Source organism: Parambassis ranga, chromosome 17, assembly GCF_900634625.1.
Source record: "Parambassis ranga chromosome 17, fParRan2.1, whole genome shotgun sequence".
NCBI classification, from domain to species: Eukaryota; Metazoa; Chordata; class Actinopteri; family Ambassidae; genus Parambassis; species Parambassis ranga.
In genome coordinates this window covers 9,185,057-9,203,856 of record NC_041037.1, presented here as the reverse complement: position 1 = coordinate 9,203,856, position 18,800 = coordinate 9,185,057, and the positions used below count along the sequence as shown (strand labels likewise).

The 18,800-nt window shown below is 40.5% G+C and overlaps 2 protein-coding genes and 1 long non-coding RNA gene across 3 annotated transcripts; all 3 read right to left on the bottom strand.

The window, feature by feature from the left end:
* Positions 1–1,373: 1,373 nt before the first annotated feature.
* On the bottom strand, positions 1,374–5,562 carry LOC114449663 (collagen alpha-4(IV) chain-like). Its single transcript, XM_028427481.1, has 15 exons — positions 5,426–5,562; positions 5,029–5,092; positions 4,866–4,940; positions 4,605–4,722; positions 4,314–4,421; positions 4,034–4,105; positions 3,690–3,818; positions 3,315–3,422; positions 3,063–3,218; positions 2,870–2,977; positions 2,625–2,762; positions 2,409–2,525; positions 2,148–2,336; positions 1,777–2,060; positions 1,374–1,690 (listed from the first exon to the last, which is right to left on the bottom strand). The coding sequence occupies exons 1-15, from the start codon at positions 5,560–5,562 to the stop codon at positions 1,430–1,432; spliced, it is 2,064 nt and encodes a 687-aa protein (XP_028283282.1). The 3' UTR covers positions 1,374–1,429.
* Positions 5,563–5,591: 29 nt separating this feature from the next.
* On the bottom strand, positions 5,592–13,305 carry LOC114449661 (collagen alpha-4(IV) chain-like). Its single transcript, XM_028427479.1, has 29 exons — positions 13,265–13,305; positions 12,748–12,882; positions 12,513–12,557; positions 12,148–12,264; positions 11,946–12,011; positions 11,755–11,790; positions 11,569–11,631; positions 11,452–11,487; positions 11,298–11,339; positions 11,107–11,190; positions 10,979–11,023; positions 10,829–10,900; positions 10,280–10,343; positions 9,988–10,086; positions 9,627–9,788; positions 9,477–9,485; positions 9,289–9,378; positions 8,909–9,060; positions 8,554–8,626; positions 8,210–8,316; positions 7,921–8,104; positions 7,768–7,839; positions 7,525–7,632; positions 7,161–7,379; positions 6,861–7,019; positions 6,280–6,447; positions 6,023–6,166; positions 5,782–5,892; positions 5,592–5,596 (listed from the first exon to the last, which is right to left on the bottom strand). The coding sequence occupies exons 2-29, from the start codon at positions 12,838–12,840 to the stop codon at positions 5,592–5,594; spliced, it is 2,625 nt and encodes an 874-aa protein (XP_028283280.1). The 5' UTR covers positions 12,841–12,882; positions 13,265–13,305.
* On the bottom strand, positions 11,107–11,475 carry LOC114450318 (uncharacterized). The gene is made up of 3 exons (XR_003672073.1): positions 11,452–11,475; positions 11,298–11,339; positions 11,107–11,190 (listed from the first exon to the last, which is right to left on the bottom strand). It is a non-coding gene; the product is annotated as an uncharacterized LOC114450318 (long non-coding RNA).
* Positions 13,306–18,800: the final 5,495 nt, after the last annotated feature.

Genomic DNA, 18,800 nt, shown 5'->3' with positions numbered 1-18,800 from the left:
TACCCAGTCAAAAGGACAGGGGTTGCACAAGGGCCTACAAATCTTTGAGGCTTTGTAAAGGAAAAAACTGCACTACCCATCATCTTCCATCACATTTAATCAGGCTGGTTACATACTTCTCCCTCTCCCCCAGGTCTGTCCCTCTACCTCAACCTCCTATACCTACGTCATCTAAATTGGTTCTCTTTTGCACATTAAAATGCAATGTCCACATTGCCAAAATAATATGGGTTTGACAAATGAGCTAGCCCTGAGAGTGCAAGTGCAGTAACCCCCCCCCCCTCTCTGATGAGAATCAATGATACAGAGCCCCTGCATGTGTATGTGTGTGTGAGGGAGAGAGCTGTGTGTTTGTGAGTGTGTGCCAAGCTACACTGTATGCAAGTTGCAAGTTTTAAAATGATTGTTTTAAGACATTCACTTTACCCTATCATGGTGTTTGGTGGGTGGAGGTTGGAAATGTAATAATGATGATGTACAATCTTCTTTGTGTGTATAAACGTGCACTGTGAAAAGGTAGAGAGAGCACCGCACTGTCAGTCCTCTGTCTTATTGCACTGAGTGTTCTCTTGTTTTGCGTAATAAAAAAAAGAAAAGGAAAAAATATGTTTGAGGAAAAAAGTACTGTATTCTGATTGTCACTTGGGTTCTGTTGAGAGAAATAAATAAATATGAACTTGAAACCGGCTATGGAAAAAAACAGCATCCTGTGAAAATGTTTCATTTTTCCTCCTGTCTTGGGATTGTTTTGTATTTTTTTTGTTTGCATGTGCTGAACTCTGTGTGACTCATAGTCTTACAGAATAGTCTTACAGTCTTAAAACTTTTTAATTGAGGACAAAATGCTCTTCTAAATTTTACCCCAAGAGATGATGCAGTTAGAATTTCAGCTCTAGTTGAAAACACAATAGAAAAAATAAATAACACCATCTTCTTGGCCAATCAGGTTGAAGACCCTTTTAGCGATTTCCACAATGTGAAACTTTATAGGTGCTTTTGCACACCAGGAAATTTTGGGCCAATTAAGCGAACAATCTTTCACGGACCACTTTGAGGATGCAAAAAAGCAACTGTGTGGCAAGGCTTAATCTCAGTTGATTAAGTGCTAGGGCAAATTTGAAAAGAAAAAGGCAAAGAAAAAGCTAACAAAATTACAATGATTCATACATACAGGTGATTTGACATCAACAACTATAATTATGAATAATATACTCTATTTTTGCTAATGTGATCAAAAACACACACTAGCATTTCAAAATACTGACAGTTAATAAGGTAGTGTAAACTGTAAGCATTTTTTGTAGCCATACATCACATAGAAAGTGTCCATGACCCTGAGCGGTAGTTTTACTTACATTTTTATAAACGGACTGGCTTGAAAAAACTTAAAAATGAATAAAGGTTACAACTGAGAGCAACGAGAGGCACTTTATTGTTCTCTACGACAGACATTACACTGGCTGGCCTTGTGTCTCTGTTGGTCCGCTGCTTTGATAGTTCCAGGCTTTGCGGCGATAAACTGCTCTGTGGGACTCACAGTAGTCAGCCAAAAGCTGTAGAGGTTGGCAAAGTACTGACAGGAACCCCGCGCTCCTTGGCACTCAATGAAGGGGTGAGTTCGGAAATCTTTCAAGCAGCTACCAGAAGAAGTCAATGACTGACCACCACCCTCACCGCCCGCCCCTGTGTGCTGATGACATGAAGGCAACAGGTACACAATGAGTGGAGAGCACAGTATATGGATTACATGCCTTTAATTATGCTTACTTCACTTACCAGAAGGAAAGAGTACCCCGTCCACAAACTCCTCCAGCCAGGTGGGCATGGAGGGACTGTATAATCCTGACTGTGAAAAGCCACTGGAGGAGAAAATGTCTCACATACCACACAGCGGCTGATGTGGGCAATAATTTCTGGGCCAAAGAGTGGCATCATTGGTATGGGAGCAGTGGTTGAGAGCCAGTACGATTTGTCATTGCGACTAGAGTAGTGACAAGCAGCTTTGTTACAGTAAGAGAAAGGCATGGTGGAGAAAACACGAAGGCAGGAGCCAGGACGGCCTATAGAAAAAGGTGATTAAAAAACAGAGATAGACATTTGAGATAATAATTTCAAGATGGTGAAAAAAATAATCCCAGGTCACTTACCCAGGTCTTGTGTGTGAGCTTTTTCTTGCCCTTCCAGGTAAATAAGACTGTAGCCCACCCAAAGCTGGCTGCTGCCATCAGGGCACTGAGGCACACTAACTGACTGGCTGTGAATTACTAGTAAGAAGCCAGACCTAAGTGCCCCCCGATGGCCTGGTGCACCCTGATCACCAGGTGGACCAGGGATACCTGGAAGTTGGAGAGCATAACTTCAGTGGTGCACACAGTCTTTGCGGTAAATTACTTCATTTGCTTATTCACCTTGAGGTCCAGTAAATCCTGTCTGACCAACATCACCTGGGTCCCCAACTGGACCATCATGACCAGGAGGACCTGGTCTCCCAAGAGGGCCCACAGATCCAACAGGACCCTTTTCTCCTGAAATGTACAGGTAAAAGCAAGTGTGTAAAGACAGACACAGGCAACAGTGGATAAAAAAACACAAAACACAGAAGGTATAATATTTGACTTACTTACCTTTACGTCCTGGAGTCCCTGGAGGACCGTTATCACCTGTGAACCCCACAGCTCCTGGTAGACCAATTGGTCCTGGAGGTCCATCGGGAGGCACCCCTGGACGTACAGTGATGGAGTCACCAGGTGGACCGTGGACACCTGAAAAAAAACACAATACCAGTTATTACCAGTTTTACTGTACAGTATTTATTTCTGATGATTGTGAAACAAAAAAAAGTTTTCTTTGTTAGCTAGAGTACACTCACCCCTATTACCAACTGGGCCAGGTTGTCCTTTTTGGCCTTGGGGTCCAGGGACACCAGTCAAACCTTGAGGCCCAGGACGACCCCTTGGACCAACAGGGCCTGGATCACCTGTTAAGGTGAAGTCAATTTTTAGTGGATTGTAGCAGGGTAAAAAAAATAATGCTGATGGTGATGATCTTGCTCTGTAATGAACCTTTTGATCCTCTAGGCCCTAGGTTGCTCAGCTGCCCAGGGGGTCCTGGGAGTCCCCTGTTTCCCTTACGGCCTGGTAATCCAGCAGGACCATTTGGTCCTTGGTCTCCTTTGGAAAGAAAAGTGCCACCTGGTTCCCCAGGTTCTCCAGGAGGGCCTTAAAAACATAAGATTTTAGACATGAACAGATACAGATACATACAGACATGACATATCAAGAAAGAAAGACAAACAGATGAACATATCCACACACCTGGGGGTCCAGGGGGTCCTTCATATCCTCCATCTCCACGGGATCCAGGCAAAGGTGTCAGGCATTTGTTGCCAGGGTAACCAGGATCACCTCGGGGGCCTAGAGGACCTAAAGGAAAAAATTGTAGAAAAATGTAGGAAAAACAAACTACAAAACACAATATGTAGGTGATACATATTTTTGATTATTTCAAATTTGCTCTTTAGGTGATTTGTTTTTCTTAAAAATGTATTGTTTTTAAGGAAGTGGAAAAATTATTCTTTTTTTAATTTAAACACTTTTAGTAGTAGTTAGTAGTACAATTACTTCACCTCAATATATTTTCCCATATATAGAGGTGAAGTAATTGCACTAATTATAATAGATAGATAATACCTGTGTCTCCAGGTAGGCCCCTTGGACCTTTTGGCCCTTGATAGCTAGTTCCTGGTGGCCCTGGAAGCCCCCTTTCACCTTTGACACCAGGAAAACCATCTGGTCCTGGATGACCTGGGAGTTCTAGGCCTGGATTAAAAGTGACATACAACTGTAAAATATAGTACAACTCACATTTGCATGCATGGGGTAAAAGTAATGACTCTAACAACAAACTCTGATTATGAGTGTAACAACCGGTAATGTAAAGTTCAGACGACACAAAACTTAAAGGACTTTTTATTGAAATCACACATTCAAAACAGACACAACTAAAAATTCATGGTTAATTTAAAATGCCTTACCACGTGCTCCTTTAACACCTTTTGGACCTGGAAGGCCATCCAATCCATCTAGACCTGGTGGTCCAGGGGGCCCTAATGTAAAATTACAACACAAGAGGAGAGAGAAGATAATTTTCTCCATTTTCTTGCAGTTTTGCCTACATCTTATGCACAGCTGGTCTTTTGCACATTTAAAAACAGAAATCAAGCCAATGCATGGCAATATAAATACAGTGTGTGCTTGGTAAATGTGTTCCCCGCTTATCTAATAAAACAAAGAAAATGAACACTATGATAGTACCTGTGGGTCCATATGGGCCAGGTGGGCCTGGAGGTCCCACACCTCCGGGGTCCCCTGCAGGACCTGGAAAACCTGGACTACCTCGTGGGCCATGAGGTCCAGGAAAGCCTATAGCAGCACAAAATCCTAATTACTTGGGGGAAATGAACAGATGTCCAAATTACCAAGTAAGTAATTGCCACTCTACATATATTCTATTGAAGGCTAAGGTGCCAATGGGTACTCTCTGATGGCGAATCAGCATTCCCAAGATCAAATGGTAAAACTTTACTTCTCTATCCAAATGTTTACTGGAAATCACCTGGTCCTCCTGGTCTTCCTGGTTCTCCGAGAGTGCCTGGCTGTCCAGGTTGCCCTGGCCTTCCACTGGGTCCTGGGTCACCTGGATCTCCTGGAAACCCCCTTGGTGCTAGAGAAAAAAAATGTATATTATAAATCGATTGATTATAAATATTATTCTGTATGTAGTCAAAAAAACTTGACAAGTCTAACAAAGATATATTGATCCTTCATGATAAGTTAAGAGGTAATAGTGTCATTTTCTTAACTCACCACTGGGCCCATCCTCCCCTGGCAAACCTTTAGGTCCGGGTGGACCAGGTTGTCCATAGGATGGCCCTTGATCACCTAAAATATATTTGACAAGAATTATTACTTATCAAAGCAAATGTAGATATATTTTCCCCATTAAAACACATTCGCCAATCTTACGTACCCTTAGGACCATAGAAACCTGGTTGCCCGGGGATACCTGTGCGGCCCGGCAGTCCTGGATTGCCCTGTAACATGCATGGATACATTCAAAAATTGTGGCATCTTAAGACTTTCTACACATTATACAAATTTAAAACCTTTTTTCAAATGTATAAAGTTAGTATAACCCTTCTGAGACTAATCAAAAACCTGAACAGTAGTACAAATGTTGATGTAATTGGCTGTGTACAACTGACAACTAGATTTGGCAGAAGTGATATGCTTGTGTGTAATTGCAATTGTAGTTTATTTGTTTTTTAGGATTTACTAAATGCATCTCAAGTGCCAGCTGTTTTAGGGTTTCTTGGTATGTGCAGGCAGATAGAACATAGGCAGTGATAAAAATCAATTAAATATACCGGATCTCCATCATTCCCAGGATATCCCCTTTCACCAGGGAAACCTTTAATTCCAGGGAGGCCAGGAATCCCTGGTCTTTCTGCCCTGCCTGGAGTGCCAGGAATGCCCTTATATCCTTGTGGACCAGGCCATCCATCAAGACCTGGATCACCTAGGGTGCCCTTTTCACCCTTTAAGCCTGTAGGTGATATCATAATTTCTTTAAAAATATGCAAAAATACATATAACAACAACAATAATAATAATAATAATAATAATAATAATAATAATAATAATAATAATAATAATAATAATAATAATAATAATAATGAATGATGAATGTGAATCATTTTTTTAAAAGGTAAAGCTCCATTGCCTTCAATTCCTGGATTGCCTGGTGGTCCCTTTCCCCCTGGAGGTCCTGGTAGGCCTTTTGTTACATTTGAAATCCTCGAAGGTCCTGGCAATCCTGGGAGTCCACGTTCACCTACATACCAGAGTTGAGAGTTGAGGTGAAACTGCACTTGTGATTAATCACTGTTTTGATTAATCAACATTACCAACACTAAGAGTGCAATGCAACAACACAATTGTTAGCAATTGCAAATAATAGCTACCTTTGATACCCGGCTGTCCTGGATATCCTGTGTCACCTAGGCGACCATCAAAGCCTCTGTCTCCCTTTTTACCTCTTGGTCCTGGAGGTCCAGGAGGGCCAGGTAAACCTCTGAACCCAGGCCTGCCAGGGTAACCCTTTTCACCTTAGATGAAATCAATGAAAGGTTATTGTTGTAAGAAATAGCTCTTATAATAGAGTTTAATGATTTTGAATGATAAAAATGAAAAGATAGTTTCTTAGCAACACAGTCTCGACCTTTCTGCCCAGGCCAGCCATCAGGACCAGATTCTCCTGGGGGTCCACTGTTGCCTCTTGGTCCATCAGAGCCTGGTGCACCAGGAATACCAGGAAAACCTTTCTGACCCTTCGGTCCAGGACCAGGTGGACCTGCATCTCCCTTCACACCTTTCTGACCCAAGTAGCCTATGCAAAACAAAATAATAAGACGAACATTTAGATTCTAGATTCAAAGTTACAATGGTTTATTTGTACAAGAGGTTTATTTGTCATATGCACAGTATTAACAGCGGGGTCATCAGAGCAATGAAATGCTTGAAACAAGACAGGCAGGCAATTTCAAGTAATATGAGGTGCAACGAAACAAAAAAACAAAAGGCCTAATAAATAAGTAATCAAAATATCACACCAAAGAACACTATGTACAACCGAAGTGACAATATATATATATATATATATATATATATATATATATATATATATATATATATATATATATATATATATATATATATATATATAGGGATGTATATATAATGAATAGGAATGAGAACATCAATGGCTACATGGTATTTTGTGTGCTGCTTTAGTTAGCTTACCTGTTATGCCCTTGGGTCCAGGGTTTCCCGGAGGTCCTGGAGGTCCTGGTAGACCTACATAATCCGTACAGGGCAGGCCTGGGGGACCAGGGATCCCAGGATCACCATGGTCCCCTAGCTCACCTTTACGGCCCAGTGGTCCATTTGGGCCTTGCAAGCCTGTAATTCCAAAACACCAATGATAAACTAATATTAATGTACAGAAATAATGAGCAGTGTATAAATATTTTTTTTTTGCTATGCAGGCCACTTTGACCAAAATCTAAATTAGTGGTGACGTAAATCATAAAGAGACCTTACCAGGTGATCCTGGGCTTCCAGGAATTCCAGGAGGTCCGACCTTCCCCAAAGCTCCAGGGAAGCCAGCTGGGCCAGGAGTACCAGGCCTGGCAGAGAGGACCTCTCCTGGTGCACCCTTTCTCCCTCGGTTTCCAGGTGACCCAGGGAAGCCTTGAGGGCCATCCAGACTAATTCCACTATTACCGGGGTCACCTGGATCCCCATTTATCCCTCGAATACCTTTTTATAAATTAAATAAAAAAAATAAATAAACAAACAACCACATACATTTATTGCTGAAGTTTTAACTGAATATTTGATTGTTGATGATCCACAAGCTTGAACTATTTTGTTTTTTATTTGGCAATAATTAACAAGCCCTTACCTGGAGGTCCAATCTCTCTAGTATCACCATCATCACCTTTTATACCTTTAGGGCCAGGGTAACCCGGAGTACCCGGGAGACCATCTCCTCCTGGTTCACCTGGAATACCTGTAAGGGCAAACAAAATTGTTAAATGTAAAGTTCCTGTTAATGTATTACATATAACTCAGTGTGATCAACCAAGTAAGGTTACTGAGAATATTGCTTACAAATTTCTAGCAAGCAGATGCCTAACAGAGTTACCTGGAAAACCTGGCTGACCCTTAGGACCAGGTGGGCCAATGTCCTCTTCGTGACAGCATTTCTCTGTTTCACCTTGTAACATAAATATGTCTTTTGAGCCCAAGACTTTGCTTAATGCAGGAATTGGTGTGTGAGCACAAAGTGAGGCCTGACCTGGAGGGCCCGGTCGTCCAGGAAGTCCTGGAATGCCAGGATAACCTGGGTCTCCTTTAGATCCAGTTGTCCCTTTAGGGCCAGGAATACCAGGACCTGGGGGACCTACAGACCCTGGAAATCCTTTGTGTCCATGAATACCTGGGTGACCTTTGGGACCAGGTAATCCTGAATACCTTGCTCCCTGCAAAAACATGCAAAATTCTATAATCTTAGTTAAAAATGGAATCTTGTCATTTGTAATTAACCAACTACCATTTGTTCTATTAAAATGAAAGACTACACTAACCGGTGGTCCAGGGTCTCCCACAGGGCCTGGAGGGCCACCTGGTCCTGGCCTACCTGTTCCTCCAGGAGGTCCAGAATAACCAGGGGTTCCTAAGTCACCCTTAGCACCTTCAACAACAACAGATATGAAGCTAAAAGACGAGCTTTGAGAAATGCCATGTACATAAATTTGATCATTTGCAAACACAAGCCTATTTACAGAGAAGTATTGCTTTTGTCTTTTAGAGTCAACTGTATGTAGTATGTACAGAATACAGTGTGTTTACCATAGTGTTATTGAATGTGAGTAACAGAATAAGGCAAAATATTACTTGTATAGATATAATGGTTTTAAGGAGTGCTTACCTTTAATGCCTACCACGAAAGAGTCTCCTTTCTCACCCTTTTGTCCCTTTGAACCAGAATGTCCTCGAAAGCCCTGCAAGAATAGAAAGTTAGGAATTTGGGGTCATGGCAAATAAGAGAGTTTTATTTGCTTTATTTTTTTGTCATATTGATGAGGATTCTCAGTCATCTAGGTCATTTTCATTCAAAGGGTTAAAGCGAGGCAGTGACATCAGTTCTAATGGAGCTGCTTGGAGGAGAAGCAAAATGTATTTAAGAAAACTCTACAAGTCCAGTTGCCTCACCTCAACCCTCTAAATTTAGGAAATGTCATTTCATTATATGATTATTATAATTTCAGCCCTGTGGCTCTTACTTCTGGTCCTCCTGGTCCATCATCCCCTGGCAGTCCTGGATCCCCCTTATATCCTTGAGTTCCAGGTAATCCTGGAGGGCCTGGATAACCTGGTGGTCCTGGGAGCCCCACACTTCCCTTACCAGACCTGCATTCACATTCTCCTGGACAACCTACAGGAGGTGGAGATGACAAAAAATGTAGTACAATAAAGCAACAGCAGCATGCAACTTCACTCTTGCATTCTTTCAAAAACCTTCAAGCCTTCAGAAACACACTACTTCAAAAGTTACTTCAGATGGCATATTCTTGTCTCAAATACTACTGTGGGAATCTTGGCATTTCTCAGTGTTCATCATCTAAAACACAAATACACAAAAGTACAACAGTTAATTGATCACCTTTAATTCCTTTAATTCCTTTGTTTCCAGGGACTCCTTTTGGTCCAGGATCACCAGAATCACCTGGGTATCCAGGCTCACAGTAGTAGTCTGTAGAATCAATCATTTGCTAAATTCAAATATCTGCAAGTAATTTGAATACAATATGAAGTACAAATGATTGAGATTGGAAATAATCAGAAACCCACCTCCGCAACCTAATAAGATTCCATCATAGATGCCATACCATACATACACAAAAAGAGACACAAACATAAAATAAAAGGTAAGTCTTCATTGTGTTAAAATAAAAAAAACTTTTGTGATGTGTATGATACAATGAGCACAGAAATGTATACCTGGAGGACCTGGAGGGCCACTGACACCTCTACGACCTGGGGTTCCTTTACTTCCCTTAGGTCCGGGATATGGATTGATAATGCCATTGTTATACCTTCCTGGTTCTCCCTTGTTGCCCTTGGGACCAGTGAGACCTCGTTTACCAGTCGCCCCCTGCCCCTCTAGAAAAGTGTGAGAGATTATGTGACACACAAATCCCTATATACTATACTATATAAACTATACAAACATAGTTCCACTAATGGTGGAAAGAGTGGCTGTCAGGTTGCACTCTAGACTGGGTATGATATGACATACTGTGTTTATACATAACACAATCAAAAGTAATGTAATAATTTAAATGCAAAGAAAAACTCTGACCATTTAACCCAGGTTGGCCAGGAGGTCCTGGAATGCCCTGATACCCAGGGTCCCCTGGAATTCCAGGAGTTCCTGGATATCCACGGTCACCTTTAGGACCTGAAACATGTAGACATCGAACAGGAGTATAATAATTAGCTACTTCCTAAAGAGAGTATGAGAACTGTAACCATCAATTTACAAACAAATAATGTATCAAACACTGCTGAAACCTGAATTTGAAGAAAAAAAGGTGTTGTTATATTTCAAATTCCTACAACAGTGTTATCAGGAGTTGCTGCTGTAATCTCACCTCTAGCATCACTTCCATTTTGAAAGTACACAGGACCTGGGAGACCTAGATCTCCTGGATAACCCTGTTATGTGTGAAAAACACAGTCATAAATAGACTACTGTAAGGTGTTATACAGCAAAAGTGACACCAGAAGGCTATATTTACAGATTGTAAGAGGAACAAATCTCTAGCAAACAAGCCAAAAAGCATGTAGTAAAAAGCGATGTACTGCAAACAAAATGAATGATTTTCAGAAATCTGTCTTTGTACCTAATGATGCAGATTCTACTGATGTTAACAACAAAGCTCACCTTCTCTCCCTTTCTTCCGATAAGACCAGGAAGTCCAATGTCACCAGGAAAACCCTGAAATTATCTCAATTTATTAAACCTAACAACATGGTTAAAATATATATGTATGAAAGTTTATTTATATCATATAACAAGAATACCTCAGGTCCTACTGATCCAGCCCTGCCAGGATATCCTGGAGGACCCTAGAAATTAAAAATATTAGCAGAAATGTATCATTTAAATGTGTCAGTTTATACATGTTTATGTAACCTACCCGGACACCAGGAAACCCTGGGATTCCTTGCTCTCCTTTTATTGCTTGAATAAAGGAATCTCCTCTACCACCCTAAAGGAAAATAAAATGACAAGTTTTATATTCTATTTCTCTCAAATAAAGTTGTAGGTGAACAGACAAAAAACTCACACTGATGCCCTTTGGTCCACATGGTCCAGGAAGTCCTCTGTTTCCCTGAGAAGCGTAAAAACATGCAGTTAAAATAAGTTCAAAATCGGCTGTCATGTATTAGTACAGATCAGAGCTCCTCTCTTTACCTTGTACCCTTTGGGCGGAAGAATTTCTGGAGGCCATTCTATGACTTCTTCTGGTCCTTGTGGACCAGGTGGGCCCTGTTCACCCTGAAATACAGAGTTATGAGAAGATGGATCCATCTGTACTTATGTATACATACAGCACAAAACCTGTATATGTAGGCATAGCTGTCAAAGGCTAAATGGCTGCTTACATCTTCACCTTTATCGCCCGCCAGCGATCCTCCAGGGTCACCCTGCACAACAATCAAATGGTTAATCATAGATACAGAATCATAGATTATGTTTATACAGTCAACAACTTTGCGTTAGAGCATACATTGGCAGGGACTGAGGCAGTTTACTTACTTGTTGCCCTCTCACACCTTTAAGTCCTTCTAAGCCCTGAATGGAAGCACATGCACATGTATATTAATAAGTGGTATATTGGTCATGTAGTTTAGCAAGAAGTAGAAAAGTAAAAACCTCAGGTCCAGGAAAACCTCGAGGGCCAATGCTGCCTTTGGGCCCAATGTCACCCACTCTTCCCTGATTCAAAAATCACACAAAGACATGTCAAAGACACTTTAAATTACACAGAGCAGGACTTTACTCATTTAATGTCTGCTTCATTTATTAGCATATACAGAATTATTGCTCAGTAAAACATACAGGCTGACCAGGGTCTCCATCTCTTCCACGATCGCCCTGCAACATAACGTTAAAGATGAGGAATTCAGATGTGATTTTCAGAGACATTTGTTAAATAATAATTTAAACTAAAAACCACAAGAAATAAGCTTTCACGTGGATAAAGACCCACGCTGTAACAATCTGAACTTTTGCAATGTAGGAAAACTTACAGGCAATCCTGGGAGAACAGCATTATACAAAGGTTCTCCTTTAATTCCTTTAGGTCCAAGTAATCCCTGACAAGAACCCAAATTAAAGGCTCACATTAGCCATCAGCAGATGTTTTGATGTGTACATTGTTATTGTACAGTATGTGCAGTTGATAATGTTACCGTTTGTTAACTGATACATGGGAGAAAGAGTGCTACTCACCGGTGGCCCATGCAGACCATCCAAACCAGGTAAACCAGGGATTCCTGGTGGGCCCCTTGTGCCATTACAGCCATCTACTCCTGGCAAGCCAGGCTCACCACCTGCTCCAGGGTGGCCCTGAAGAAAGTGACCCTTTACTAATATCTGATAATTATATAAGATCACTAGAGCAATACTCTGAGAAGAACTGGCTGGCTGACAGTATTTGCCACTGTGCCTCCACTAGAGGGCATTGCACCTACATCCTTCAAACCACTGCACTGAAGTAGTAGTTATAGATAATGTAAAATCATGAATCTTCTATTATTTCTGTTAGCTGTTTGTCTGATTTACACATTAATATCCAACAACAGTAGTTTACTTACTAATGTGCCTGTGTTACCACGGAAACCTGGAAGACCAGTTCTGCCCTGAAATGTAAGAAAAATGTAATTTATTACAAGATAAGATTGCATGACTTACTCCCACACTCACCCTTTTAATATTGCTAATGCACCACTTTACATAAGTGTAATAACGTAGATAATGTTTAGCTGTAGTTGCATTAATGTAAAACCGTTTTAGCGTCTACACAAAATGCACAGAAACATGAACACTAACACGGTCTCCTTTAGGCCCCTCTGGGCCATATGCTCCCATGGCTCCTTGTCTGCCCTTTTCTCCAGGTAGGCCCTCAGGTCCCCATGGTCCCATTAGTCCCTTTGGACCTTGCAGGCCTGGGTGACCTGGAAGTCCCTACACAGCATAAAAAAAGGCAGATTTTATGAAAACAGACATTACCTGATTACCTTTATTACACATATTATTTTTTCATCTAGTCCATTTTACTCTCTGTGCATTACTGTGTTCACAGTGTATAACCGTCAGCCTTTTCTTGCCCTGAGTGTTTATATTTCTTGCACATGTATTTGAACAAAATATTTATTCTTTAGTATTATCTTTATTTATATGTAATATTTTTCAACTTTTTATTCAGTTGTATTTATTTATATTTTAAATACTTGTCTTGTCGTGCTAAATGTTTGTTTCTGTAACTACTACATTTTGTTTCAGGGATCAATAAAGTCTACCCTTATCAGCACTGGGCATTTTGAAAATTCAAAGCAGTATTTCATACCTGTGCACCTTTGGCAGGAAGACATCGACACACAGAGCAGTCTCTACCTTGACATGGGCCGTCAACCCTTCCCTGGACAACAAACAGAATAAAGTGAATTATATGAAGGTATGCCAAAAGAATGAACTGTGTCTCCCTGTGGAGACTGGACAGTCATGGTTATAGCTTTGAAGAAAGAGATGTGTCTAATTTTGATAAGAGACATTTTTATATTGACATCCTGCAGAAAAAAAAAAAAATACTGTGGGAGTTCACACCACTAGACATCAGGGATTCCCACAGATGTTTGTGTGCACGTGTGTATTTAGGTTCTAGGAGTTTCATACTGCTGAGATATCTGTGTAACAAACACACAGATGTTTTCTCAAAGCTTACTAAATATTTGGATGACTTTATCCTGGTGCAATCGAACTCTGCTGCACATCTGTTGATAAACATGTCTTGATTTCTGCTTCAATCTAAACCGCCATGGGAATCTATTCATTGGCTGAAAAACAGGTGCTTGGGGCAATAGTCACACTGCATAGTGAGGGGAAAAGACCAACCTGGTCAACCTGGCAGCCATTTTTAACATTAAGCATATTAATATTATGTCTATGATGCTGATGTTGCTCTGACTGTTACTGTAACCACTGACCGCATGTTTACAAACATAATGCACTATTTAGTAAATATGACATTACTGTGAATCAGTACAAATAATTAAAGCAATTTAAAATAAACTGAAAATACCCAAATGGCTTGTTTTAAATGAATAATATTCTACTGCATTATAATTAAACTGGAACTACTTTTTATTAGTGCATTGGTGGCATAATCTACAATAATAATATGGCATTTTATTTATTATCTTATATTGGATGTGAGAATGCATTGTGATATAATATTAAAGGAGGAAAATTGGAAACCTTCTGGGTCTCAAAATAGGGTGTCCTTTGTTTCTGTTTAATAGCCCTGAGATAGAGAATCTTCTTATTATGTATTTTCAATTACACATATTTTTGTATGCACTGACTTGCAGAGAGAAATAGGAACAATTAGTGCATGTCAAAAGCTGTGGAGTCAATCCACACAATATGATGATAGGTAAACTCCCACCACTCCCACCCATCTTTAAAGATGCTGTTTTGTTTTCAGGGTGGCACAGTTGTGCAGAAGTATGAGAGTTTAAGTCTGCTGGTTAACTCCAGCAGCATTTGCAAAGTCTTACTTTTTCACGCTGCTTTGGCTTCCTCCCACGTAGTCCAGCACAAGATATTTTAGATTTAGTGATCATTTGCCTGTACGTGTGAGTGTTTGACTGTTGTGTCTAAACCTGCTCATTGTGAGCTGTTATAAACCTACATAAATATAGTGGTTTGTGCAATGACCTAACAAGGGCATATTTTATAGGTTTTAGCTGCCTGTCAGTATTTGTGTACACAACACCAAGCAGTTCTGTACACTTTGCATGAAAGTCCAAGTGCTGTGGGACCCTAATGACAACACATAAGGAGATGTGAATGTGTGGTTTCCAGGTGCATCAAGTACATCAGGATATTTTGTCTGGGAAGAAGCCAACACTACCCAAATAGGCCATCTGCTTGCAGTTTGGGAGAAGATTTGTATACACATACAGGAGCGTAATCACATATAGAAAGTTACCCCAGTGATATAAAGTTTACTGAACAGCAAGTTCAGGGCTAATCTGAGGCTGATGGATTATTGTTTGTGACACGAAGGGCTAAACTACATTCTTGGCTAATCTAGCAGTAGCAACAACAACGACAGTGCTCACACAGATAAAGTTGCATTAATCTAGATTATGTTGGTGTGAGCAATTTGAGTGCCTCTGTGCATATGGTAGTTAGTTGTTTTTTATAAATTGGTGTACTTTAAGCACTACAGGCTGATTGCCAATTTACTGGAGAGCTCTCTGCATCTCACACAATCTAAAAGGATAAATTGCACTGCAGACCACAGGCAAAAACATGAACATTTGACTTGGAGAGGCACTCTTCCTTCAAAGATGTGTTCATGTTGTCATTTGAGTCCTGCTCAATAGAGATGTTTAAATACAGATGCTGTTTAAACATACATATAAAATGCATCACTGGGACAAGAATGAACATACATACTAGCTCTTTTATGGTCAAGAGATGTCTACAGAGTCTTAAAAAACAAAGTCTTACTGCACTGAGATGATGCACAAAGATGACCAGGGCAACACTCCACCTGTGAATAATGGCAATAGATTAACTGTCTTGCTTTGCATAAAGTTTAGCATGGCATAAGGAGAACTGATCACTACATTAAACATGTTGTTGAGGCAAAAGAATGATGTCTACCCAAACGGTTATCACACTATAGGAGACAGTGTTTCATGTGTCTGCCTCTGGGTAGTGTAGTAGTATACAAGCATGCAGATGTATTGAATGGTGGAGTAAACAGACAAGAACTGGGTGTCTTACAAACCAGGTAATGTGAATGTGACATGCAGATTAAGGTTTGTACGGAGAAAGCACTTATCATAGTATCATATAGATCAATCTACATTGTTAGGTATACCATCCATAGAATTTCAGGCATACTCAAAACTCTGAATGATGCATGTTGTGATTCTATTATCAGTTATAATTATTATTCATACTGTTGCAATAACTCACACGAGTGGGCACAAAGCCACAACAGTAACTGAGGATTTCATATCTCATCTCATCAGGCAGCCTCACAGGTGAGCGTTGGCTTCAGTGCTGCCACCTGTGGTGGTTGAAGGGTAGCAAGAAACACCTGTTATGCCTTTACCATTATATGAGAGGATGCAATTTAATATTTAAACAGGGAGAATATGAAACAAATAAAGAAAGTGTTGATGTGGTCTGCATACATGCAATCAAAGCATTTATGTAATGTATATGTCCAATATGCAAATAAAATGTTCAACTCACCCAAATTCAGCTGCTCAGATTGATTTCCATAAAAGTTATAATGCCTCCCAAACAGGATTATCCCTGATCTCTTGCCTCTGTGTCAGTGGAAGCCAAACTGCCACTGTGAGCAGTGGGAGTGAGATGAGGAGAAGGAGTCTGGGGTTGACCACATCACAAAGTTCAGCCTGCCTCCCTCTGCAAGGTCAAGTTGAACAGTTCCTCTGGGATGTCCTGTCTATGGGTGGCACTTGAAGTCAGATAGAAACCCTCCATCTGCAGCACCTGACCAAACATCTCCAGAGGTCCAGCGGTGGAGTCGATGATGTTAAAGCAAGTCGTTTAGGAGTACAACCACACAAGGCGATCATCACCTGTGGGGCGCCTGTGATTACACTTGCTGAGCTGTTGATGTACATGAAGGAAGAAGAGCCATGGGGAGAAGAGTGTTCATAGCTCCTCTGATCCTGCTTGCTGTGATGCTGATGGTGACTGAGGGAAAACAAGTAAGAGCTTTATATTTTTTCTTATGGACATAAAGCAAACTGTGCATACATGATTATTAGGAATAACCTCTCTTTTCATGATGAAACTCTTGTTATATTCAACAGCAATAATGCAAATAATGTTGTAAGCTATAGAGGTTTTAAAATCACATCCCAATATATTAAATATTTCATGCTGTGTATAAACTTAGCCTTTAACCTTCAATGCATTAACTTTCATGTAGTGTATAGCCTGTTGTATCTATGCTTACATCTTAATGGGGTGGCTTTGTGCGGTCTGTTTGCACATGCATCTCAGTGTATACAGTACACTTCAGTTGTCTATGTTGGTGGGCCTTTTTAGGGTTGGTTTTGGTGAGAGGGACAGGATGTGAGGGGTAGAGAGAAAAATGTGAAAATGGATAGAAAGAAAAAAGCACATCCCTTCCTGGATTAAATAGTGGGTTTGTGATGTAACAGCTTAAATCCTTTTTTCTCATCTATAACATAATGATAATAATTCAATTGGAAATGTAATGCATCTGCAATAACTGTTATTTTTTTATTACTACTGCATGCATTTTTGGTCTTTACTTTTAGCTTCACTGGACCTTTTCCTCTGCTGATAAGCTAAAATGTTTACAGCTTTCAAATTAAAGCTCACTGTGTTGAACAGGAGACTGCTTCTATAAATTATACACAATCGCCTGGGTATAAACTTTCTTAACTGTTACAATGACAAATATTGATCAACGCAATGTTTGTAGCAGTAAGTTGGTTCAATCAAATCTGTGGATTGTTGTCAATAACTGTAGCCCTGAAATGCCTGATTTATGTAAAACAGCAACAGTTAAGGTTATAAAAATCTTAATGAGAGGGGGGAGGGGCAGTGACAAGGAAACCGAAATGTGTTTTACATTATTTCATCTTGTTGATTTTAGTGTGTCTGCAATGGAAAATCGAGATGTCACTGTGCAGGAGTGAAAGGGAACAAGGTAAGTGAATCATTTTTTTTTAAATACAAAGAAAACAGTTCTATACCTTCTTGTTAGGAGATGTTAAAGCTGGTGGCTTGGTGGCTAACATTAGCGATACAGCTAATGTCAGTGGTCAAGCTAATGCTCTCTAAAAACATTGAGACAGAAATGCAAGTTCGGTGCAGCTAAAGTTAGATAGCCAACACAGACAGGAGACTGCCATTCAAACAGCTGAAACTGCAGCGATCCTGTCAGCTAAAGTTAAGTGTTAGAAGATGGCTATTCACACAGATACGGTTTCGTGTGTTTCAAAGACGTCGAACCTTTGGGTGAAGCAATGGGCTGGAAAGTCTCAGTGATTCATGGGGCTTCATTTGGCCATCACTATCCTCTAGGTTCCTCCTCAAGTCTCACGCACTGAGTGTGTGGGACAAACGCCACACCACACATAGCATTTCTTATGCGGAGAAATTTCCCACAGACTATCCAATAAACGCCTACTGTACGCTGGTGGTACAGCCCAGTACAGCCTGTCTGGAATTGGTGACCTATCGACCAATCAGAAAATAGAATTTCTCAGCCAATCAGAAAATAGAACTTTTTGTTGCCGGGTGAGGTCTGAGATTCAGCTGTAAGCAGCACGCATTCGGTGAAGATGTGTTAAAGGTAGGGTAGGAGATTTTGAAAACTCAGTGAGACTAAACGCACAGGGGCGCCTCGTAGGATTGGCTGATGTTTTTAGCATTTTATAGCTTGCACAGATGATTAATATTCTTCGTTTTAAAGCGAAACTGCCAAACTAATGGGTTGCTATCGGATTGTAAAGAGAAGTTACACTAATTTAACAAAAAGTGCATCAGAATGAAATCTCCTACCCTACCTTTAAAGGATCGATAAACCATGCAGAAATATGACCCTCTATTATCAAGCCATGTGTTTATGCAAATAACCCTGGTAATTTAAATTAAAGGTAACATTTTGAATTTACCTGTCTATTGTGTATTCCTGTCTATCTCTTTTTTTGTTTCTTATGCATGCAAACATGCATATTCACACACATATATTCACACACACACACACACACACACAGGGAGAGAAGGGCTTTCCCGGAATTCAAGGTCCTGATGGACAACAGGGACGTCCAGGACCAGCTGGTCACCATGGGCCA

What these genes read in the sequence shown, in the direction of transcription:
- LOC114449663 (XM_028427481.1), bottom strand. Translation starts at nt 5,562, where the DNA reads ATGGATGGCCTGGTCCACAAGGATATAAGGGCATTCCTGGCACTCCAG. An exon ending in TGGCCCAGTTGGTAATAGGG is followed by an intron (nt 2,763 to 2,869) that starts GTGAGTGTACTC and finishes GTTTTTTTTCAG; the next exon opens with GTGTCCACGGTCCACCTGGT. An exon ending in AGGATTTACTGGACCTCAAG is followed by an intron (nt 2,337 to 2,408) that starts GTGAATAAGCAA and finishes TCCAACTTCCAG; the next exon opens with GTATCCCTGGTCCACCTGGT.
- LOC114449661 (XM_028427479.1), bottom strand. Translation starts at nt 12,840, where the DNA reads ATGGGACCATGGGGACCTGAGGGCCTACCTGGAGAAAAGGGCAGACAA. An exon ending in ATGGAGACCCTGGTCAGCCT is followed by an intron (nt 11,632 to 11,754) that starts GTATGTTTTACT and finishes TTTTTGAATCAG; the next exon opens with GGAAGAGTGGGTGACATTGG. An exon ending in AGGACAGCCGGGTATCAAAG is followed by an intron (nt 5,893 to 6,022) that starts GTAGCTATTATT and finishes TCTGGTATGTAG; the next exon opens with GTGAACGTGGACTCCCAGGA.